This window comes from Mytilus trossulus, chromosome 1 (genome assembly GCF_036588685.1).
Source record: "Mytilus trossulus isolate FHL-02 chromosome 1, PNRI_Mtr1.1.1.hap1, whole genome shotgun sequence".
Classification (NCBI taxonomy): Eukaryota; Metazoa; Mollusca; class Bivalvia; order Mytilida; family Mytilidae; genus Mytilus; species Mytilus trossulus.
The window spans coordinates 44169737-44187802 of record NC_086373.1 but is presented as its reverse complement, the minus strand read 5'-3'; the positions used below and the strand labels follow the sequence as shown (position 1 = coordinate 44187802).

General features: G+C 32.0%; 1 protein-coding gene across 1 annotated transcript; it reads right to left on the bottom strand.

Moving 5' to 3' along the window:
• Positions 1 to 9098: 9098 nt before the first annotated feature.
• Positions 9099 to 18066, bottom strand: LOC134725221 (ADP-ribosylation factor 4). The gene is made up of 6 exons (XM_063588870.1): positions 17799 to 18066; positions 15685 to 15765; positions 14755 to 14864; positions 11384 to 11455; positions 9987 to 10112; positions 9099 to 9375 (listed from the first exon to the last, which is right to left on the bottom strand). Exons 1-6 carry the CDS (start codon positions 17863 to 17865, stop codon positions 9289 to 9291), a joined length of 543 nt encoding a protein of 180 aa, XP_063444940.1. The 5' UTR covers positions 17866 to 18066; the 3' UTR covers positions 9099 to 9288.

Sequence of the window (18066 nt, the reverse complement as noted above, 5' to 3'; positions counted from 1 at the left end):
AAATTTAAATAACTTTCTTATACTATTTTGGATTTGTACCAAACTTAGACAGAAGCTTGTTTATGATCAAAAGCTAGTATCTAGAACGAAATTTTGTACAAAATAAATCTATTTTTTCGTATTTTAGTTTTAAATGGACTTAGATATCTGCCAGGAAACAACACATTCACTCTAAACTTTTCAAAATTTTAATAACTTTCTTATACTATTTTGGATTTGTACCAAACTTGGACAGAAGCTTGTTGATGATCAAAAGCTAGACAGTAGTATCTAGAAGGAAATTTTGTTTTCTTCCAGTTAACATTACATTCAGTCTGCAGTTAAAGTTTTTTAACATTTATTAGATTCATAAACTATCCTGGATTTTTAGCAAACTTGGACAGAAGCTTCGTACACTTAAAAGATCATGAGTATCAACTGTAATATCTTATTGATTAATTTCCTCAATTTTGTTGAGCCTGCGATTAACAGCAAGAGTAGGCGAGACACTGGGTTCTGCGGAACCCTTACGAATTTTTCTTGTGAGTTATCTACCAGATATCTGTTAACCAGCTGACTATAAAATTAAATTACAAAAATACTAAATAGATTATTTACCTGACGACATGTCAATTAACCTTTGTACTGAAATGTTAAAGTAAAAGCTTCATTTGCTTTCTGCCGAATAAAACTTCAATGTCTCTATGCCGAATAAAACTGCAGAATAAAACGCAACACTACAAGATGCATTGTGCTAATACCGAATAAAGCACCATACTAAAATATTTATTGTACTCATGCCGACTAAGAGATTCATTGTACTCATGCCGAATAAAAAAACACCTACCACAAACTTCATTGTCATCATGCCGAATAAAGTTCCAAAGTAAAAAGTTGCATTGTCGTCATGTCGAATAAATCACCATACTAAAACACCTCGATTAAAGCTTCATTTTCGGCATGTTGATAAAGGCAGCACGTAATAAGTTTCAGTGTCTGTATGTCCACTTAAGCACCATGTTACAAGTTTCGTTGGCTGACAATAGTACAAGACAGACGTAAGATACCCAAGGAACATTCAAACTCGTAAATCGAAAATAAACTGACAACCTCATGGCTAAATAAAAATCAAAGTGATGGATATCACTCATGGAAAGATTAGAACAGTAGTTTGAATTATTTCATATTAAGGTATGGTGGGGGAAAATAAACATTTATAAAGCACTATTGCTGAAAATTGCATTTACAGAAGATCTTTAGAAGGAAACTTGCTTTTCCAGTATGAGGATAAAATGAGCTCAAATTAAAAAAATATGGGTCTCTTAATTTGCACAATTTATTCAATTATTCAAACTGCAGTTTATATCTAATCAAAATTATGTTGCCGGTTCTGAACATGTTTCAAAAAAACAAAAAAATCTTCTAGTAAATGTTACCAAATATCCTTGTAAGACATAAATTTAGACCACAGCTAAAAGCTTTTAAAGTGCCAACAAAAATAATATAAAAATGTTGTTTTGGTGCATTTTGTAAGTTGAAACAGAGGTTATATGGCATTGAAAATTAAAAGTTTTAGAGTGCCTTTTGATCAAATTTTAATGTATTTTTCAACACAGGGCATTTTCAATTTTATTTTTCAACGTAAACTAATTAAAAAACTAATGTTATTGAAATGTGGATTCTTTCTTGATTGCAAAAATATATATTTACTTCTAATAAAAATTCAAATGACTAAAATAAACATAATGATTGATGGGAAATAAACTAATAAACAATGTTTTTTTATAATTAAAAGTTTATAAATTTTAAAACTGTTTCAAACCAATTCCTGATAAAAAAGTGAACTAATCTAAATGTTGATTAATTACAGATGATTATTGGAAATTTATCAAGTAAATTATAGGCCATACTTGAACACCTTTTATATATTCATATTTATATTCATATTTCATTTTTTTAAGATCTTGCTAATCCATTAATCATTTATCTTTCAGATATAATTTACAGAATTACTTTATGTAATGTAGATCAAAAGTAATTGGCAATAAATAAATCTATCATCCTTATGAATTTCAAACAAATAATACACACATTTGTGTAATCAATTATGAGGTCAAATATATATACTTGTGTATTAAGAATTAGATGCATACTGGAGTGGTCTGTACAATTATGTAAGACTGATGTAGATAGGTAATCAAATGTGGTCAATTTGATTGGCAGTTTAGGAGGTGGGGCATTGTAATTAAAAGTCCACCTTGTCTCTGATTGTTTAGTGATAATGACAGTTGTCAATCATACTAGTTGAATCAATACCCACTTACCTAATCAAAATGTTTTTAAAAAAGCCTGCAAATCAACACACATTAATGACATACATTCTTGAATGAACTGCCCCAATAATATACCCAGTTTTTTTCAGTTTATTTGTGTATTAAGTGCACATATATGAGAACTATAGGGAACTATATTTTAGTGTGAATACATTTAGTAACAGTAGCTAACCTGTCCTGTTGTTAGGGAGGGTGGTGCCTAAGTAAAGATCTAGAACAAGTTCTAATCTTTCCAAAAAGGCAAAAAGACAAACAACAGTACGCAAAACACAACATAGAAATCTAAAGACCTCAAGCTCACAAACCCTACCAAAAAGTGTCTGGAAAAAATAAGCAAATCCTACTCCTGAAACTTCATTGTATGTCGAATAAAACACCATTTTACAATCTTTAATGTCTGCATGTTGAGTAAATCACAATAGTCCAAGCTTCATTGTCGACATTCCGACTTTTAAAACACCAAAGAACAAGCTTTATTTAGGCAGCAACCATTTGATTTTCTGGGGGGGGCTATGAATTTTTTTTTTTGTGCAAACTTTTTTTTTAAAGAACAATCTATTTTTTTAGCGACAAACCGTAAACAAATTTTTTCTTTCACTTTAAGCATTACATATAGTGGCGGCTGAGGGTGAAACAAACAATTTTTTTTTCTCAGGGTCCAAAACAAATTATTTTTTTCACTTAAAACTGGAAACAAACTTTTTTTCCAAAAAAAACCATAGCCCCCAACCCCCCCCCCCCCCCACCCCAGAAAATCAAATGGTTGCTGCTTTACTGTATGTCGACTAAAACACACTAGTGCAAGCTTCATTGACTGTATGTCGACTAAAACACATTAGTACAAGCTTCATTTACTGTATGTCGACTAAAACACACTAGTACAAGCTTCATTTACTGTATGTCGACTAAAACACCAAAGAACAAACTTCATTAACTGTATGTCGACTACAAAAACACTTGTACAAGCTTCATTGACTGTATGTCGACTAAAGCACCAAAGAACAAGCTTCATTTACTGTATGTCGACTAAAACACACTAGTACAAGCTTTTTTTACTGCATGCCGACTACAGCACTTGATTCAAATCTTCATTGCCTGCATGCTGACCAAACACCATAGCGTAAGCTTGATTGTCTGCATGGTGATTAAAGATCCATAGTTCAAGATTCAATGTTTGCATTTTGACAAAAGCTTTATTGTCTGCATGTTGACTAATGCTCGATGGTTCAAGATTCAATATTTACATGTTGACTAAAACTCTATAGCTCAAGATTGAATCATTCAATGTTTGCATGTTGACTTTGCTCCATAGTTCAAGCTTCAACGTTTCCATGGTGATTTAATAAGCTCCATAGTTCAAGATTCAATGGTTTCATGTTGACTTAGCTCCATAGATCAAGTTTTTACGTTTGCATTTTGACAAACGCTTCAATGTCTGCATGTTGACTAAATGTCCATAGTTCAAGTTTAAATTTTTCGTTGACTTGCTCCATATGTCAAGTTTCAATTTTTTCGTTGACTTGCTCCATAGTTCAAGTTTCATTTTTTTCGTTGACTTGCTCCATAGTTCAAGTTTCAATTTTTTCGTTGACTTGCTCCATAGTTCAAGTTTCAATTTTTTCGTTGACTTGATCCATATGTCAAGTTTCAATTTTTTCGTTGACTTGCTCCATATTTTAAGTTTCAATTTTTTCGTTGACTTGCTCCATATTTCAAGTTTCAACGTTTGCAAGACGATTAAATCTCCACTGTTCATGATTCTATGCTTGCATGTTGACTTAAGCTCCATATCTTAAGCTTCAATGTTTGCGTATTGACTAAAGCTCCATAGTTCAAGATTCAATGTTTGCATGTTGACAAAACACCGGAGTACACGATTTGTTTTCTGAGTGCCAAATAAAACACCATTGTACAGACTCATTGGTCTACAAAACGACCATTTAGACTTCACAAAAGTCAAATTAAACTCTTTGCAAAAAAAACAACATGTTACATATTTTTTGTCCTTTCCTACATTTTTTTAGGTTGCTAAAATCGTTTCCATATCAAAATTGATCCGTATTCCATTAATTTGATTTAATTGATGGACTGTATACTTTACTGTTAGTTTAATTAACTAGAAAACTGGCTCGTCTTGCAGGAGCCCTGCTTGCACATTTTTGTGCGAGTCAAACATACAACATTTGCATACAAATAAACTCATCATAGATACCAGGATCAAAATTTTATATAAATAACCTTATTTTTGTGGAACATTTTCGTAAATGTTGGGCACCCAATAAATAATTTTCAAGACAAAAAATTTGGAAAACCAAATTATACCTACATATAATTCCAAAACATTTAGTTTTTACCACTATTATAACTTCAGGGAACAAACTGGAATGCACAGTTTACCTATTACTAAATTTCTGTTTAAATCCCAATACCTCTATTGTGATCAACATTTGTGATCATTATTCACAAAAATTGATCTGTGTTAAGTAGGTTATAAGCATTGTGTATCAGGTTCATAACATTATGTTGAGGCAAAAAAAAGTTAAGAGTATGCATTTTTCCTACATTACAAAAAGACATAATGTAGGTAATGTGATGCCATCAAATTTGAACTCCATCTGTGTTTGGTGGTAGTTACCAATGAGCTTAAGTTTCACAAAATTTGGTAGAGGAAAAGAAAAGTTAGAGAGACAAAACAGCAAACTGTGCAATTTTTCCATTTAAAGAGGGACTCAACTCAAGCAAGGTGAAGCCATCAAAATTTTGAATTGATCTGTGTTTGATGGTAACAGCAAGTTCAGCATTTTTTTAATTTATCAAGTGACATAAATGAGGGACGAAAGATACCAGAGGGACAGTCAACATAACTTGAGAACAGTGAAAGTAATGGCATGTTAATTTGATCCTGATCTGTGTTTAGTGGAAATAAGCATGGTGTTTAAACAACATAACATTTGGTCATGGCAAACTTCAGAGATGGAAACCAATTTCTGGACATATGTACGAGGATAAAACTTTATGCCCCCCCCCCCCCCCCCCCCCCCCACTCCACAGGAGCTATTTACTTCAGTCAATTTATAACTGCAGTGAATCTCTTTTATCTTGATCATTGCAATTTGTTAATAGCTATCATTTTCTTTGTTTTTAATGAATCAACAATCAATAAGACATCATGAGTGATAACAAATTAGTTTTTGTTTAATGTGTTCATCCTCTAGTAGCAAGGATTTTAAAACAACTGATGCCACAATCCAGTTTTATGTAACTCATTGGATTAAATTTACTTTTTCTTCAATCGTCAATTGCTGCACAAAACTACAGAATATCATTATAATTTTCATACTATTTATTGAAGATATTCAAAATTCATAGTATGTTGCTGTTTTGATGATTGTTTACATATTGGGGAAGGGATCTCAAAACATTGTACCACAATACTCGTAAACTTAATGAACTTTGAAAGAATGGATAAGTAGGGAAATAAATTTAAATCATGCAAGGGAATTCAATTACTTAAGCATTAACAAACAATTGTTACAATAGCTTAAAATGTATCAGTAAGCACCACGAAGCTTCATCTTTCACATATTGATACAAATAATGACAACAACTACACGAAAAAAAATGTGCAAGTCTTCAAACTAAGACATTTGTTGCCTGTTACCTCCATTTTATATAAACAGGAAAAAAGTCCCCATTTTGGTTTGAAAAAAAAACCAAAATCACTCAAATCAAAAATTAAAATAGCAGTTTTAAAAAACTTCATGACTTGAATTTGAGCAAGTCTAGTGGAATTCTGTAAAGGAATTTAAAATGAGTTGTGAAGTTATAAACTGCTATAAGCAGCAATGACTTTTTCCATGTTTTGTTTTGAAAAAATAGATAATCAACTGATCAAAAATTAAAACAAAACATCAATCTGATTAAAATGGAGATCCTGTGTCAATGCTTTGCTTACAAGAATCTGTTGTGGTAATTATACATCAGCTAATGAAATTCCTGCCTGAAATTTTTTGACATAGCTTTAGGATCTAAAAAGGTTTAAAATACAGAGAGTAGAACAGCTCATACTCAGATGCTTGTTAGCTAAGTGTTGACACTATATCTGCATCATAATCAGATTAAACAAGAGTGCACACACTGAAATGTCTTGCCTTCTTTAATTATCATTGATATTATGTTGATAGTCCTAAACATAAAGCTTAATTACAACTGTCAAATAAACTTAACATTAACCAAGAAAACTAAACATTGACCAATGAACGATGAAATTGAGGTCAAGGTCAGATGAACCATTTCCGACAGACATGTACAGCTAACAATTCTTTGAATTCCATACAACAAATAAAGTTGACCTATTGCTTATGGTTTAAGAAAAAGAGACCAAAGCACAAAAGTTAACGCTGAGCATGGATCAGTGAAAATGAGGTCAAGGTCAAATAAAAACTGTGCAACTGACATATAAATCATAAAATATTTCCATATAACAAATATAGATGATCTATAGCATATAGTATCAGAAAAAAAGACCATAACTAAAAAAACTTAACTTTGACCACTGAACCATGAAAATGAGGTCAAGGTCAGATGACACTTGCCAGCTAGACATGTACACCTTACAATCATTCCATACACCAAATATAGTAGACATATTGCATACAGTATAAGAATAACAGACCAAAACACAAAAACTTAACTTTGACCACTGAACCATGAAAATGAGGTCAAGGTCCGATGACACCTGCCTGTTAGACATATACACCTTACAATCATTCAATAAACCAAATATAGTAGACCTATCGCATACAGTATAAGAAAAACTGACCAAAATACAAAAACTTAACTATAACCACTGAACCATGAAAAAGAGGTCGAGGTCAAGTGAAAACTGTCTGACGGGCATGAGGACCTTGCAAGTATGCACATACTATATATAGTTATCCTATTACTTATAATAAGAGAGAATTTAACATTACAAAAAATCCTTTTTTTTCAAGTAGTCACTGAACCATGAAAATGGGGTCAAGGACATGTGACTGACGGAAACTTTGTAACATGAGGCATCTATATACAAAGTATGAAAGCATCCAGGTCTTCCACCTTCTAAAATATATAGCTTTTAAGAAGTTTGCTAACACGGTCGCTGCCGCCGGATCACTATCCCTATGTCTAGCTCTTTGCGACAAAAGTCGCAGGCTCGACAAAAAGCATGTACATAACTTCATGTCATTTAAACCAATCTAAGCATCTATGATTGAATTATGACCTGCTGTTTTCAAGCAGTTGTGGATTATCAAAGTTCAGGATAGGAGATGTACAATGACAGCATTGATATCTGTGTTACTACAGCTCATTTCTCTAGCAATACAATAAAGATCATTATTGGACACAATAAATGCTCTTTTGCTCCTTAATAACCCCTGATGAAAGAAGAAATGCCAATGCTAATACAACTGCATATCAAATACCATTGACTTATCAAACTATTAAAGTGTGTGCAAATAAGCTAACATTAACACAATATTTTTATCTCCATGAAATGAAAATGGTTCATCTTAAACTGGCCTAATTACAAACTTGTAAACTTTGCAAAATTTTCAAAGTCAATAAATCATGACTAAGGGGGTAGTGCCAAATAATTTCTGTAAAAATGAGATGTATCAATTATACATATTCAAACTAATATCATTGACCTCTCAGTAGGTGTTTCCCCTAAAAACTAAGTATAAGTTTCAGATGCAATAGACCATAAATTATGGGGCAATGTCTAATAATCTCCATACAAGTATGATGTGAATATTTTAATACAATTGCACACCAAATATCATTGACCTGCCACTAATGGTTCCCTTTAACTGATTGTTATATCACAAACTAATAAATTGTTGACTTCCATTATTAATCAAAACGGTGTAAGATTTTCAAACAATAATACCACATAACTAAAGCTCTTGTCAAGACAAAGTAAAGAAAAAAAAAATCCTTTAAAATTCAATAAAAATCCCATGTTCTATGAAATGAGTAAAGCTGTGTAGCCTTACCTCTAAGATTCCTTACTGTTATGTTATGTAGAGGCAGAACCACAAAATCAAACTATAAAAATGATAAAAGCATGTCAAGAAGAACTTAAAGGCAAATACATGTACCCCATATAAACTGAACAAAAAATGAAACGTTTAAACTAAATAAAAGTGCAAGTTCTGACCCCTTCAGCCATACAAATTTTGACAAGAGATATTCATACTAAGAAATCTATAAATCAAAACTGGACCACAATTAGTCTCTCCAACCAAAAATGCTACTCAATTCTATCATAAAATACAAAGAAAACAGAATCATCAATATATAATGAAAAATAAAATTTTTGATCTATACTGGACTTTTTGGTCTAGAATCTCAATAAACAAACAGTTCATTAATAAATGCCGAAAATCTTTAACGTTACAAAAACTTGCAGTCTATTTATTCACCTACAATAACATCATTGGCAGCCCTGTACCATTATACTATTGCAAAAGTGTGTGGTCTTTAAAAGTTGGCAATGGTTAACTATTGTGAAACCATCCAGTCACTTGTAACTGCAATATGACAGGACTATGACAATGACTATGACAAGACATCTCTAGATCTTTATAAGGGGTGTAAGATCAGAAATAGTATTTTTTTAGACTTTTTTCATATATGACCTACTACCAATAAATAGGATTGATTTACCCAAACAATATTTGTTTTTATGAGTGCTATCGTAACTGTATAATAATCATTTTGTTTTAAAAGAAGAATGAAAGATTTGGCTTGACAAGTTATATTTTGTTTCCGTTGACCTTCTAGGCCAGACAAGCTAAAAAAGGCTGTTATTAACAATAGGAACAAAATTTATAATGTTATTTTTCATTACTGTTAAATTAGATTTCAACCAGTCATCATGGACCCAACATTCACATAAATATGTACAGATAAAAAAAAAAAATTGTCTTATTCATCTTTTTGATAGTTCGGCTGATAGCCAATCTAGTCCTTCATAAAGCCCTGTTCCTTGTGTTGCACATGTTCCCTGGATATACCACTGAAAAGAAATGTTATAATAGATGAGCATTTTATAATGATTCAGCAAACCTTAAATCCTGCGGATTCATTATTTTTCAGGGATTTAGTTGGTATCTTATTGATTTCTGATTGTTTAGCATCCAATGGCAAATATTTCATGAATGTTCAGGATGAAAGTTGGTATAGGTAATTGAGGAAATTAAATGAATCCACATCAGTAAAAATATTTGGTATGATTTTTAATTATCTAACTCTAACATAACAAGTAAAACATGTGAAAACACTGACAAAGAACAAAAAACAATACATCTGAGAAAGACAGATGATGTAACTGAACGACATTTATTGTATTGAGCAGCAGCTAACTTGCTAAAGAGAACATTAAACTTTTTTTATAGACTTAGGAAGTAAAGGGATTTATCTTAATTGTGAATAAAATGTGAAAAATGAAAGGTTGAGACTTCAATTTGACTTAATTTATATGTATTGTTAAACACTATTTTAAGGCCACAAGAGTGTTGATAGAACTGCAAGATCAAGTACATCTCAAAATGTCTTTGTATCCTAGGTCAATGTCACATTGGTGATGTCACCTTAGGAACAACTTAAATGTATAAGGTAGTCTCTTACTGTTCTGCCTCTAAATGTGTTTAACTTTAATTTGTCTGTAATTTCAGCTGCTGTCATAGCATTTGGTAAATCCTGTTTATTAGCAAATACCAGTAATACTGCTTCTCTTAAATCATCTTCTTGCAACTACAAAAAAAATATGTATTCAACCATTATAATTTTAATTAAGTTAATTAATAAAATCAAAGTGTGAAGTGCTGTCTTTGGTAGTCAATGATTTTGCAAGTTCTTGTTTTCCGTTTTATGTTAAAGAATTACACCTTACATGAGACTATACTTATAAAATTCATCATAATCTATTGAACAAATGTTTGCTTTGAATTTATTATATAATAAACAAGAATGTGTCCCCAGTACACGGATGCCCCACTCGCACTATCATTTTCTATGTTCAGTGGACAGTGAAATTGGGATCAAAACTCTTATTTGGCATTAAAAATAAGAAAGATCATATCATAAGGAACATGTGTACTAAATTTCAAGTTGATTGGACTTCTACTTCATCAAAAACTACCTTGACCAAAAACTTTAACCTGAAGCGGGACGAAGGGACGTACGAACAGACAGACGGACGAACGGACATACAGACCAGAAAACATAATGCCCCTCTACTATCGTAGGTGGGGCATAAAAGTAAATAGGTAATGTGTTCATGGGACACATATGATGCCCCTGCTTGCATATAGTGTAACCTGTGTTAACCGACACACTGGAGGACCAGAAAATATTGTCAGATTAAGCAGGGTGTCAGAATACCCAGGTTTTTTTCTGCAAGGATAGGCATATTCTTGGACCATGAAAATGTGTTGCTTAGAGCAGGATGTTGGAATACTCGGGTGTCGGATTAGGCAGGTTACATTGTAATGTAATAAAGAAACTTAAATCAAGAACTGTGTAAGTGATACTACCCAAATTTGTACTTGTTCTAGGTTTTGTGGTAATAAGCATTGTAGCATTATGTATACGTTTTATAACAATTTAGTTGAGGCAATCTTAACTTGGAGAACAAAAACTAAAAATTCAGCTATATTTCCATTTGTGGAGGGACAACATAACTCTAGAACAGTAAAAGTGATTCAATTCAAACCTGATCTGTCTTTTGTGGATATAAGTATTGTGAAAAAGAGTGGCTCCTCTTTTCTGATGTGTCACGTGGGCTAAATATCAGAAAATAGGAGCGCTGAGAGGTTTGATTTTAATCAGACTGGGGCAGGACTTAGACAGAATTCAAACTCGTATGTACTGATAGTAATGCAATTTTGAGCAAGTTTATCGAAAATATCATTGAGGAACCACAAGTGGTTCCTATCAAATTGATTTATGCAGAAAACTTAACAATGACTTTTGTCACAGGTGACTCAAAAACTGTTCCCAAAGACACTATAAGAATTAATTACCATTTTACAAAGTTCTTCCTGTGCTTCTTCAGCTCTTTCTCTATCATTACTATCCACTACAAATATAAGACCCTAGAAAAGAATTAGCAATAAGATTATGTCATGTCACTTGAATTATAGATAAACATTTGTACAGGTACAGTACGCACAAGGAGTTTGTAATCCCAAACTCCATACTCCGATATTTTTGCTGGTGTAACACCAGGAAACTCCGACATCCCTCCCAAAATTCTCGGAGAAATTTGGGAGTATTCCCTCCGACTTCCGCGTAAATCCGCTACCTTTTGTTTATTGTATTAGCGACATCTCTCCCAGTCTGGTGTGACGCGGTGTGACACCAGGTAATTAATTGCCCTAATCCGTCTGATCTATGCCGGCACGCGACAGTCAAGGTATGTGAGATTTCTAATGTAATTAAACAATTGTATTTCCTGTCTATTGATTATCAGGTTATATCTGATTGCTTGAAACAAATGAAAGATTAAAATAAAAAGCAAAATGTTGTTGTTAATTCTTTCAATTACACTGTACATTTTAATCAAGTTTTTAAACAACTATATTTGATTTTGACTTCCGTTTTTTTATCAGTAAATAAATATTTAATTTACTTAAAGAGATATAATTGTGCAACAATAAACGGAGACTAACGCTGAATAAATGAGGGCAGTATAAAGAAAAATTACACGTCTCAAAGTTTTTTATACTACAAGTAAAAAATAAAATATTATTCACTATATGTTATGCTAATAATTCTACGCCATTTCCATTTTAGATTACAAAATAAAAGTTTTAAAATCCAAAACGTTGTTGTTAATGCTTTCAATTGCAATAAAGTTTTATAAAAAAAATCTATACTTGATTATGACCTCGTTTTTTATTTATCGGTAATTGATATAACTTACGAAAAGAGACATGCTTGCGTGAAAATAAACGGAAACTAAAGCTGAAGGTATAAAATGTGAGCAGTGAGTTAAAAGAAAATTACGTGTCTTAAAACTTGTATATGCAAGTAAAAAAGAAAATACTATTCACCATTCGTTATGCTTAATAAGTCAACGGCATTTTCTCTTCACGATTAGCATTACTTTTATTTAGGATATATAATACATTTCGGCTACAACAGGAATACTTCTATAGCTGCATCAACTCGTCGTTGCATAATATTCATTAACGCACAATGAATGTAAACTTTTGTGTTGTATTTAGAACCGTTACAGTGATCTTTAAATATTTTTAAAACAATTAATTGCCGTGGGAAGACGACACGCATCTCAGTGATCAACAGTGCGTGGTTGAACTTGAACTTGACTTCGCTCACAATATTGAATGCTAAAAATAGTGACATCAATTTTGTCCACGAGATTTTTATTTGGCGGGAAATAGTATCATGTAACAGTAAACTCAGGTGACCTTTCTGGATAACCGTGGGAAAATTCATTGAAGGTTTAAACTTGCTTTGTAATGATTGACATTTGTGTGCGTTAAGATTGAGGCTCTAGAAGGTCCTTTTACAATTGATTAACCGGATTCTAAATTTTATTCCTTTTCTGAATAAACTAAAATCAGCCATTTATTTATACATTTCTCAGTCAACAGAGGACATAAACCTGGACATTATTCATACTTCCATAGTCAACACTATACATTAATGGTAGATGCAAACATGATGCATGTCGTTCAGTTCCTGATGGGCGTTGGTAGAGATCCTCTGTGAAAATGTGTCGATCGTAAAAATCCGATCCACATTTTTTTTTACATATTTCTTTCTTGTACGATATAATTTCATTTTAGTATTCTACAGTATAAATTGTTGAAATACTTCTTTTTATATTTCGCCGAGGACTTTTAACGAGCAGTAAAATACGGATTGCGCCAATCCAATTTTATTTTAAATAATAAAAGATCAATAACAGATCATAACAGATAAAAGAACACATGATTTTATTTCTTCATATAATTAAATAAGGTTGTGATTATTGTGTTGTGTCTCGGCGGGGAATTATCTCAGTATTTATGAATATAGAACTGCCACATTGCATACAAAACTATTTGTCACTTTACAGTTTCTTTTTTAAATTCAAATATTTCAAGTCGGTAATCTACCGAGGAAGTGAAACATAATATTTTCAAAATAAATTGAAAGTAACAGAGTTCACTTGTTGGTCCGATAAATTAACTCTAGGGTTTGATTTAGATTGGACAAATCATGGGAAACATCATTTTGTTTTAAGCCAGTTGATATTAATTATATAATATTGAACTATTAATGAACCGGATATTGCTCACTGAGTAGGTCATAAAAGGTTCTAATTGTGGTAAAATCATCTTTGTTGAAACTTTGTTGAAAAAACAAAAATTATGAACTGATCGGACTATAATGAAAATACTAAATTTTTAAAGTGTTTTATTCGTATTTTTTTTACGTTTTTACTTTTTATTTCATATGACAATGACATGGGCATATACATACAAGAATAATTATCTTATTTTAAATAAAAATGTCACACTTTTATCTGACAATGAATGGACATTTAAATAACGTATTTTAAAGCACACAGGTGCATTCAAGATCGATTTAATGTACAAAGGTAATAAATCTGGCTAATCCGATTATGTTGTCACGCGTCATTAATTTTCAGTTCATCCGATGGGCAATAAACCAATTAACAGCCACGCGGTGTTGGGAGAGAATCTTTGGAGGAAATTGGGAGTAGAATCCGTGATTCGCGGTGTCACACCGCTACACTCGGAAATCGGTGATAAAAGTTCGCGATTACAAACTCTCTGGGCGTACTGTACTTACATTGTCAATATTGGTTCCCCCTACTTTAAGAACCTTTTTACTGAAATTATTTTAGAATTGAACACATTTGTAATTTTGTTACATCAGGGCTACATGTATTCTTCAGTAGAATGGTCAACAAAATATGGTTAGTTTTCTATCAGCTTTGTTACTATTAGAGGGATTATGCATTATAATGCAAAATTGTCCGAAATAAGAAATATCGAAGAGTATAAAAATAAAACTATTATAATCATTTTTTCTCTCATTTCGTTTTAAAAAAATCAATTGAGACATTTTATTATAATTGGTAATGAAAAATATACTCATTAAAATAGTGAATATACACTTGTGTATTTCTGTTAAAACTTTCACTGGTGACAGGACCTTTTTTTTATATACCAGTACCATGAACACTGTCTGATGTAATTTTCATTATTAGAAAAAAACACCTGAACTGTAAGCAGTTTATTCAACATCTTCTTAAACTATTTCATGAAAAAGTTGTAAGCAATTGTATATTTAAGGACAAGCATTCATCAAAAAGGAAAATCTCTTCAAACTGTAGAAGTCAATTCCATTACTATACCTGTGTGTTTTGGAAATAATGTCTCCACAAAGGTCTAATTTTATCCTGACCCCCAACATCCCACACAGTGAAACTTATGTTTTTGTACTCTACTGTTTCAACATTGAATCCTAAAAAAATACATTATTAAAAAATGATAATAGAATAAACATTTTAATATATTAAAAATAAAGCTGATTGTAGAAAGGCATTAATCATAATATAATAATAAATATTTTATCAAAATAACAGACCAGGATGCAAACCAAATGAGTGTAGACTAATAGGCTTACCAGACAGTGACTGTGAGTTGTTGCATGAAAACCAACCTTAAAATTTATTACAAGAACCCCAAATTGAATATAGTTATATACATGTAATATACCAGTACCAAAGTCACGCTCTAGAGTTGGTTAATGAACTCAAAACATAACATTTTCACATGATCTGGTCAAGGTTGACTTATTAATTACATGTTTAAAAATATCACCATGATTACAGAGAAACCTGAAACTTGGATATTACTGGTAACTGCTTGATCAGGGAGCAAAGCATGAACAAAAGAAAGATTCTCTATAAAATTGTACATTTACCTTTTACACATGTAGAGCAGGGTATGTTTATCATTCTCAAGCAAAGGCAATCACCCCCAGTTTTTGGTGGGGGGTTCATGTTGCTCAATCATTAACTTTCCACATTATGGGTTGTTGTCTTTTATCTATTTTCATTTATTGCCATGGTTTTATTGGTTTCTTGTAAGCTTAAGAATTTTGATAGTCCCTTTGGTATCTTCAACCTCTTTTTAAGTTACATTAATATATTTCACATGTGAATTTATATGACTTCTGATTGTCAAATGCATTTGCCTTGCATATAGGAATAGGGAAATGTGGATTCACAGAATAAAATGAATCAAAAATAAATTACAAATGAACATTAAAATTTCCCTACCTATAGTTGGAATTGTTGTCACAATTTCTCCAAGCTTCAATTTATACAAGATTGTTGTTTTTCCTGCAGCATCTAACCCAACTAAAATAAAAATTAAAGTAATTAATTAACAACAATTGCTATTTTGCATAAACAAATAAAAGATTAATAGAAAATGTCATAAATAACATAAAAGAATACATGTATGTAAAATAAAGTTAAAATAACTCTTCAGAAGATTTTTGTCCCTTAGACAAATACATGTACAAGCATAATGTACAACTTCAAAATGCTCTAATGAATTGTTAAACATGGTAAACTTGTCTTCACAGCCGAACACAGACTGGCATACATAGTACATCACAGATATACCACAAAACTGCAAAAAAATATAATCAACTTATATCAGAGCTCCAGATAAGAATTCACCAATTTGGGTTTTTACCCACCATTTTTTTATGTAATGGAGTGAAGTAGTTTTTTTCATTTGCATTATTAATTATTTTCTCACAACTTGTATAAACTCTGGGTATAAACTGGTGTCACTAGGGGGATAATAAATTAGTTACCTTACAAGAGCACATACAATCACCCTTCAGTTCATTTGTGGTAAGTGTGGCTTAGTTTTTAGATTTTTATGTTAAATTTGTGTTAAAGATAAGACCACCGAGTGATTACATGACTGAGACCACATTCAATTTACAAATAACCCTGCAACATCAAATAAATAAATGTCAATTGCTGTACTGCAATTGCTAACAAGACAACTATCTTAATTAGTTATGACACAAATTAAACTAAAAACAAAGATAGCGGCAAACTGTATGTACATTTGTACACTTATGTCAAAAAGAATATGTGTGATTACATAAATCTTGGTTTAGTTGTCCCCTAATAGAACTTTTGGTTTCTGATGCTTTTCAACTACATAAAAGATTTTTCCTATCCTGTTCCAACTGATTTAATTTACAGGGCCGTAATTTGCCTGCCCTGTAAAAAAATTTGGACCCATTTTATGCAGAAAAGGATATTTTTTCAGACCTTTTCCTTGTATGCAATTTACCTCCCCAGAATACACGACTTGTTAAAGATTTGTTTTCGCTTTATCCTGCTTCTTTACAAGCTATTTTTACTTAAGTTTAGGGGGAAATTTTGCAAAGACTTAAAATGAAAGCCCCCTGAAGTTGGTCATTTTTTGTGGTTTATCCGGCTAATTTGGCTGTCGGAATCGAACTAATTTTGACTTCGTTTCAAAGACATAATTTTCAAACCTTAAATGGAAATGCATACTTAATAACTCATAATTTTATCTAACAAGTTTAAATTATTAAAACGTAACAATGTTTGTATACACTAAAAGTTTTATTCTGGCTTTGTCAAATGCTATAAAGGTGATTTTTTCTGACTGGACGAATCCCATCTTTTTAGCACTTCTATGCATTCAATATTGCCAACATTGTCACTTCTATGTATGCAGATGCAATAGTATTTGGTGGGAATACTTTTATGTGTGCAAAGGAGTTGAGATGGTTACCGACTGTTCAGATCTAAATATTGAACACACCTGCCATTATGATTAACCACCTTGTTGTTTTAACTAACAACCAGTGCTGTAAAAATAATGCATGATTTTAACCAATTTTTTCTTTTCAGTGTTTTTTCTCCATTTTTTTTTTTTTTGTCAGCCCGGAATAGGAGGCAACTGCCTACATGTCTCTATGTAATTTACGGCCCTGGTTTAGACGAAACCTGTGTTTGTCGTACTTAAATGTATTCGTTTAGACACGTAAAACACTCCCTGTGCGTTCGAGTGACGCTTCCTGATAACATTAGCTGAGTCTTGTTATCATTATACCTTTCTCTCAGAGATACAGGCTCAGGTAACACTTGTTTCATATAATACAATCTAAAAGGAGGGGTCAGTAGAAGCTATTGGCTTATTAAAGGACCTGAAGATAAAGTATTTTTAAGGTATAAAGCCGGCGAATTAATAAAGGTATAATTATTATGGACTTGGAAGACGTAAATTGCATTGGCATTAAATATGTATCGCAGTAAAGCTTGTCTATGAAATCAACAAAGCTTCTATCCCGTAAAGTTAATAAAAATAAAGATGTTTAAAAGGTGCATCTTACCCATCAATATTCTCATTTGTTTTTTACCGAAGAGACGATTGAATGCATTTGAAATCGTCAATCCCATGATTCAATAAGCTTTGAAAATAATCAAGGGAGTGTAGCTAATCACAAGTTTGGCGGTGTCGTGTTCCCTTTCCTTTTTTTACGTTCTTTGTTTGAAATCAAACGTTTTTTAGCTGTCTGCCACGTCAATTTCAGCCAGATTTCAGATTTTCTCTTGACTTGGTGACGTATCCCAATTTCCGGTGTAAAACAGAACTAAATC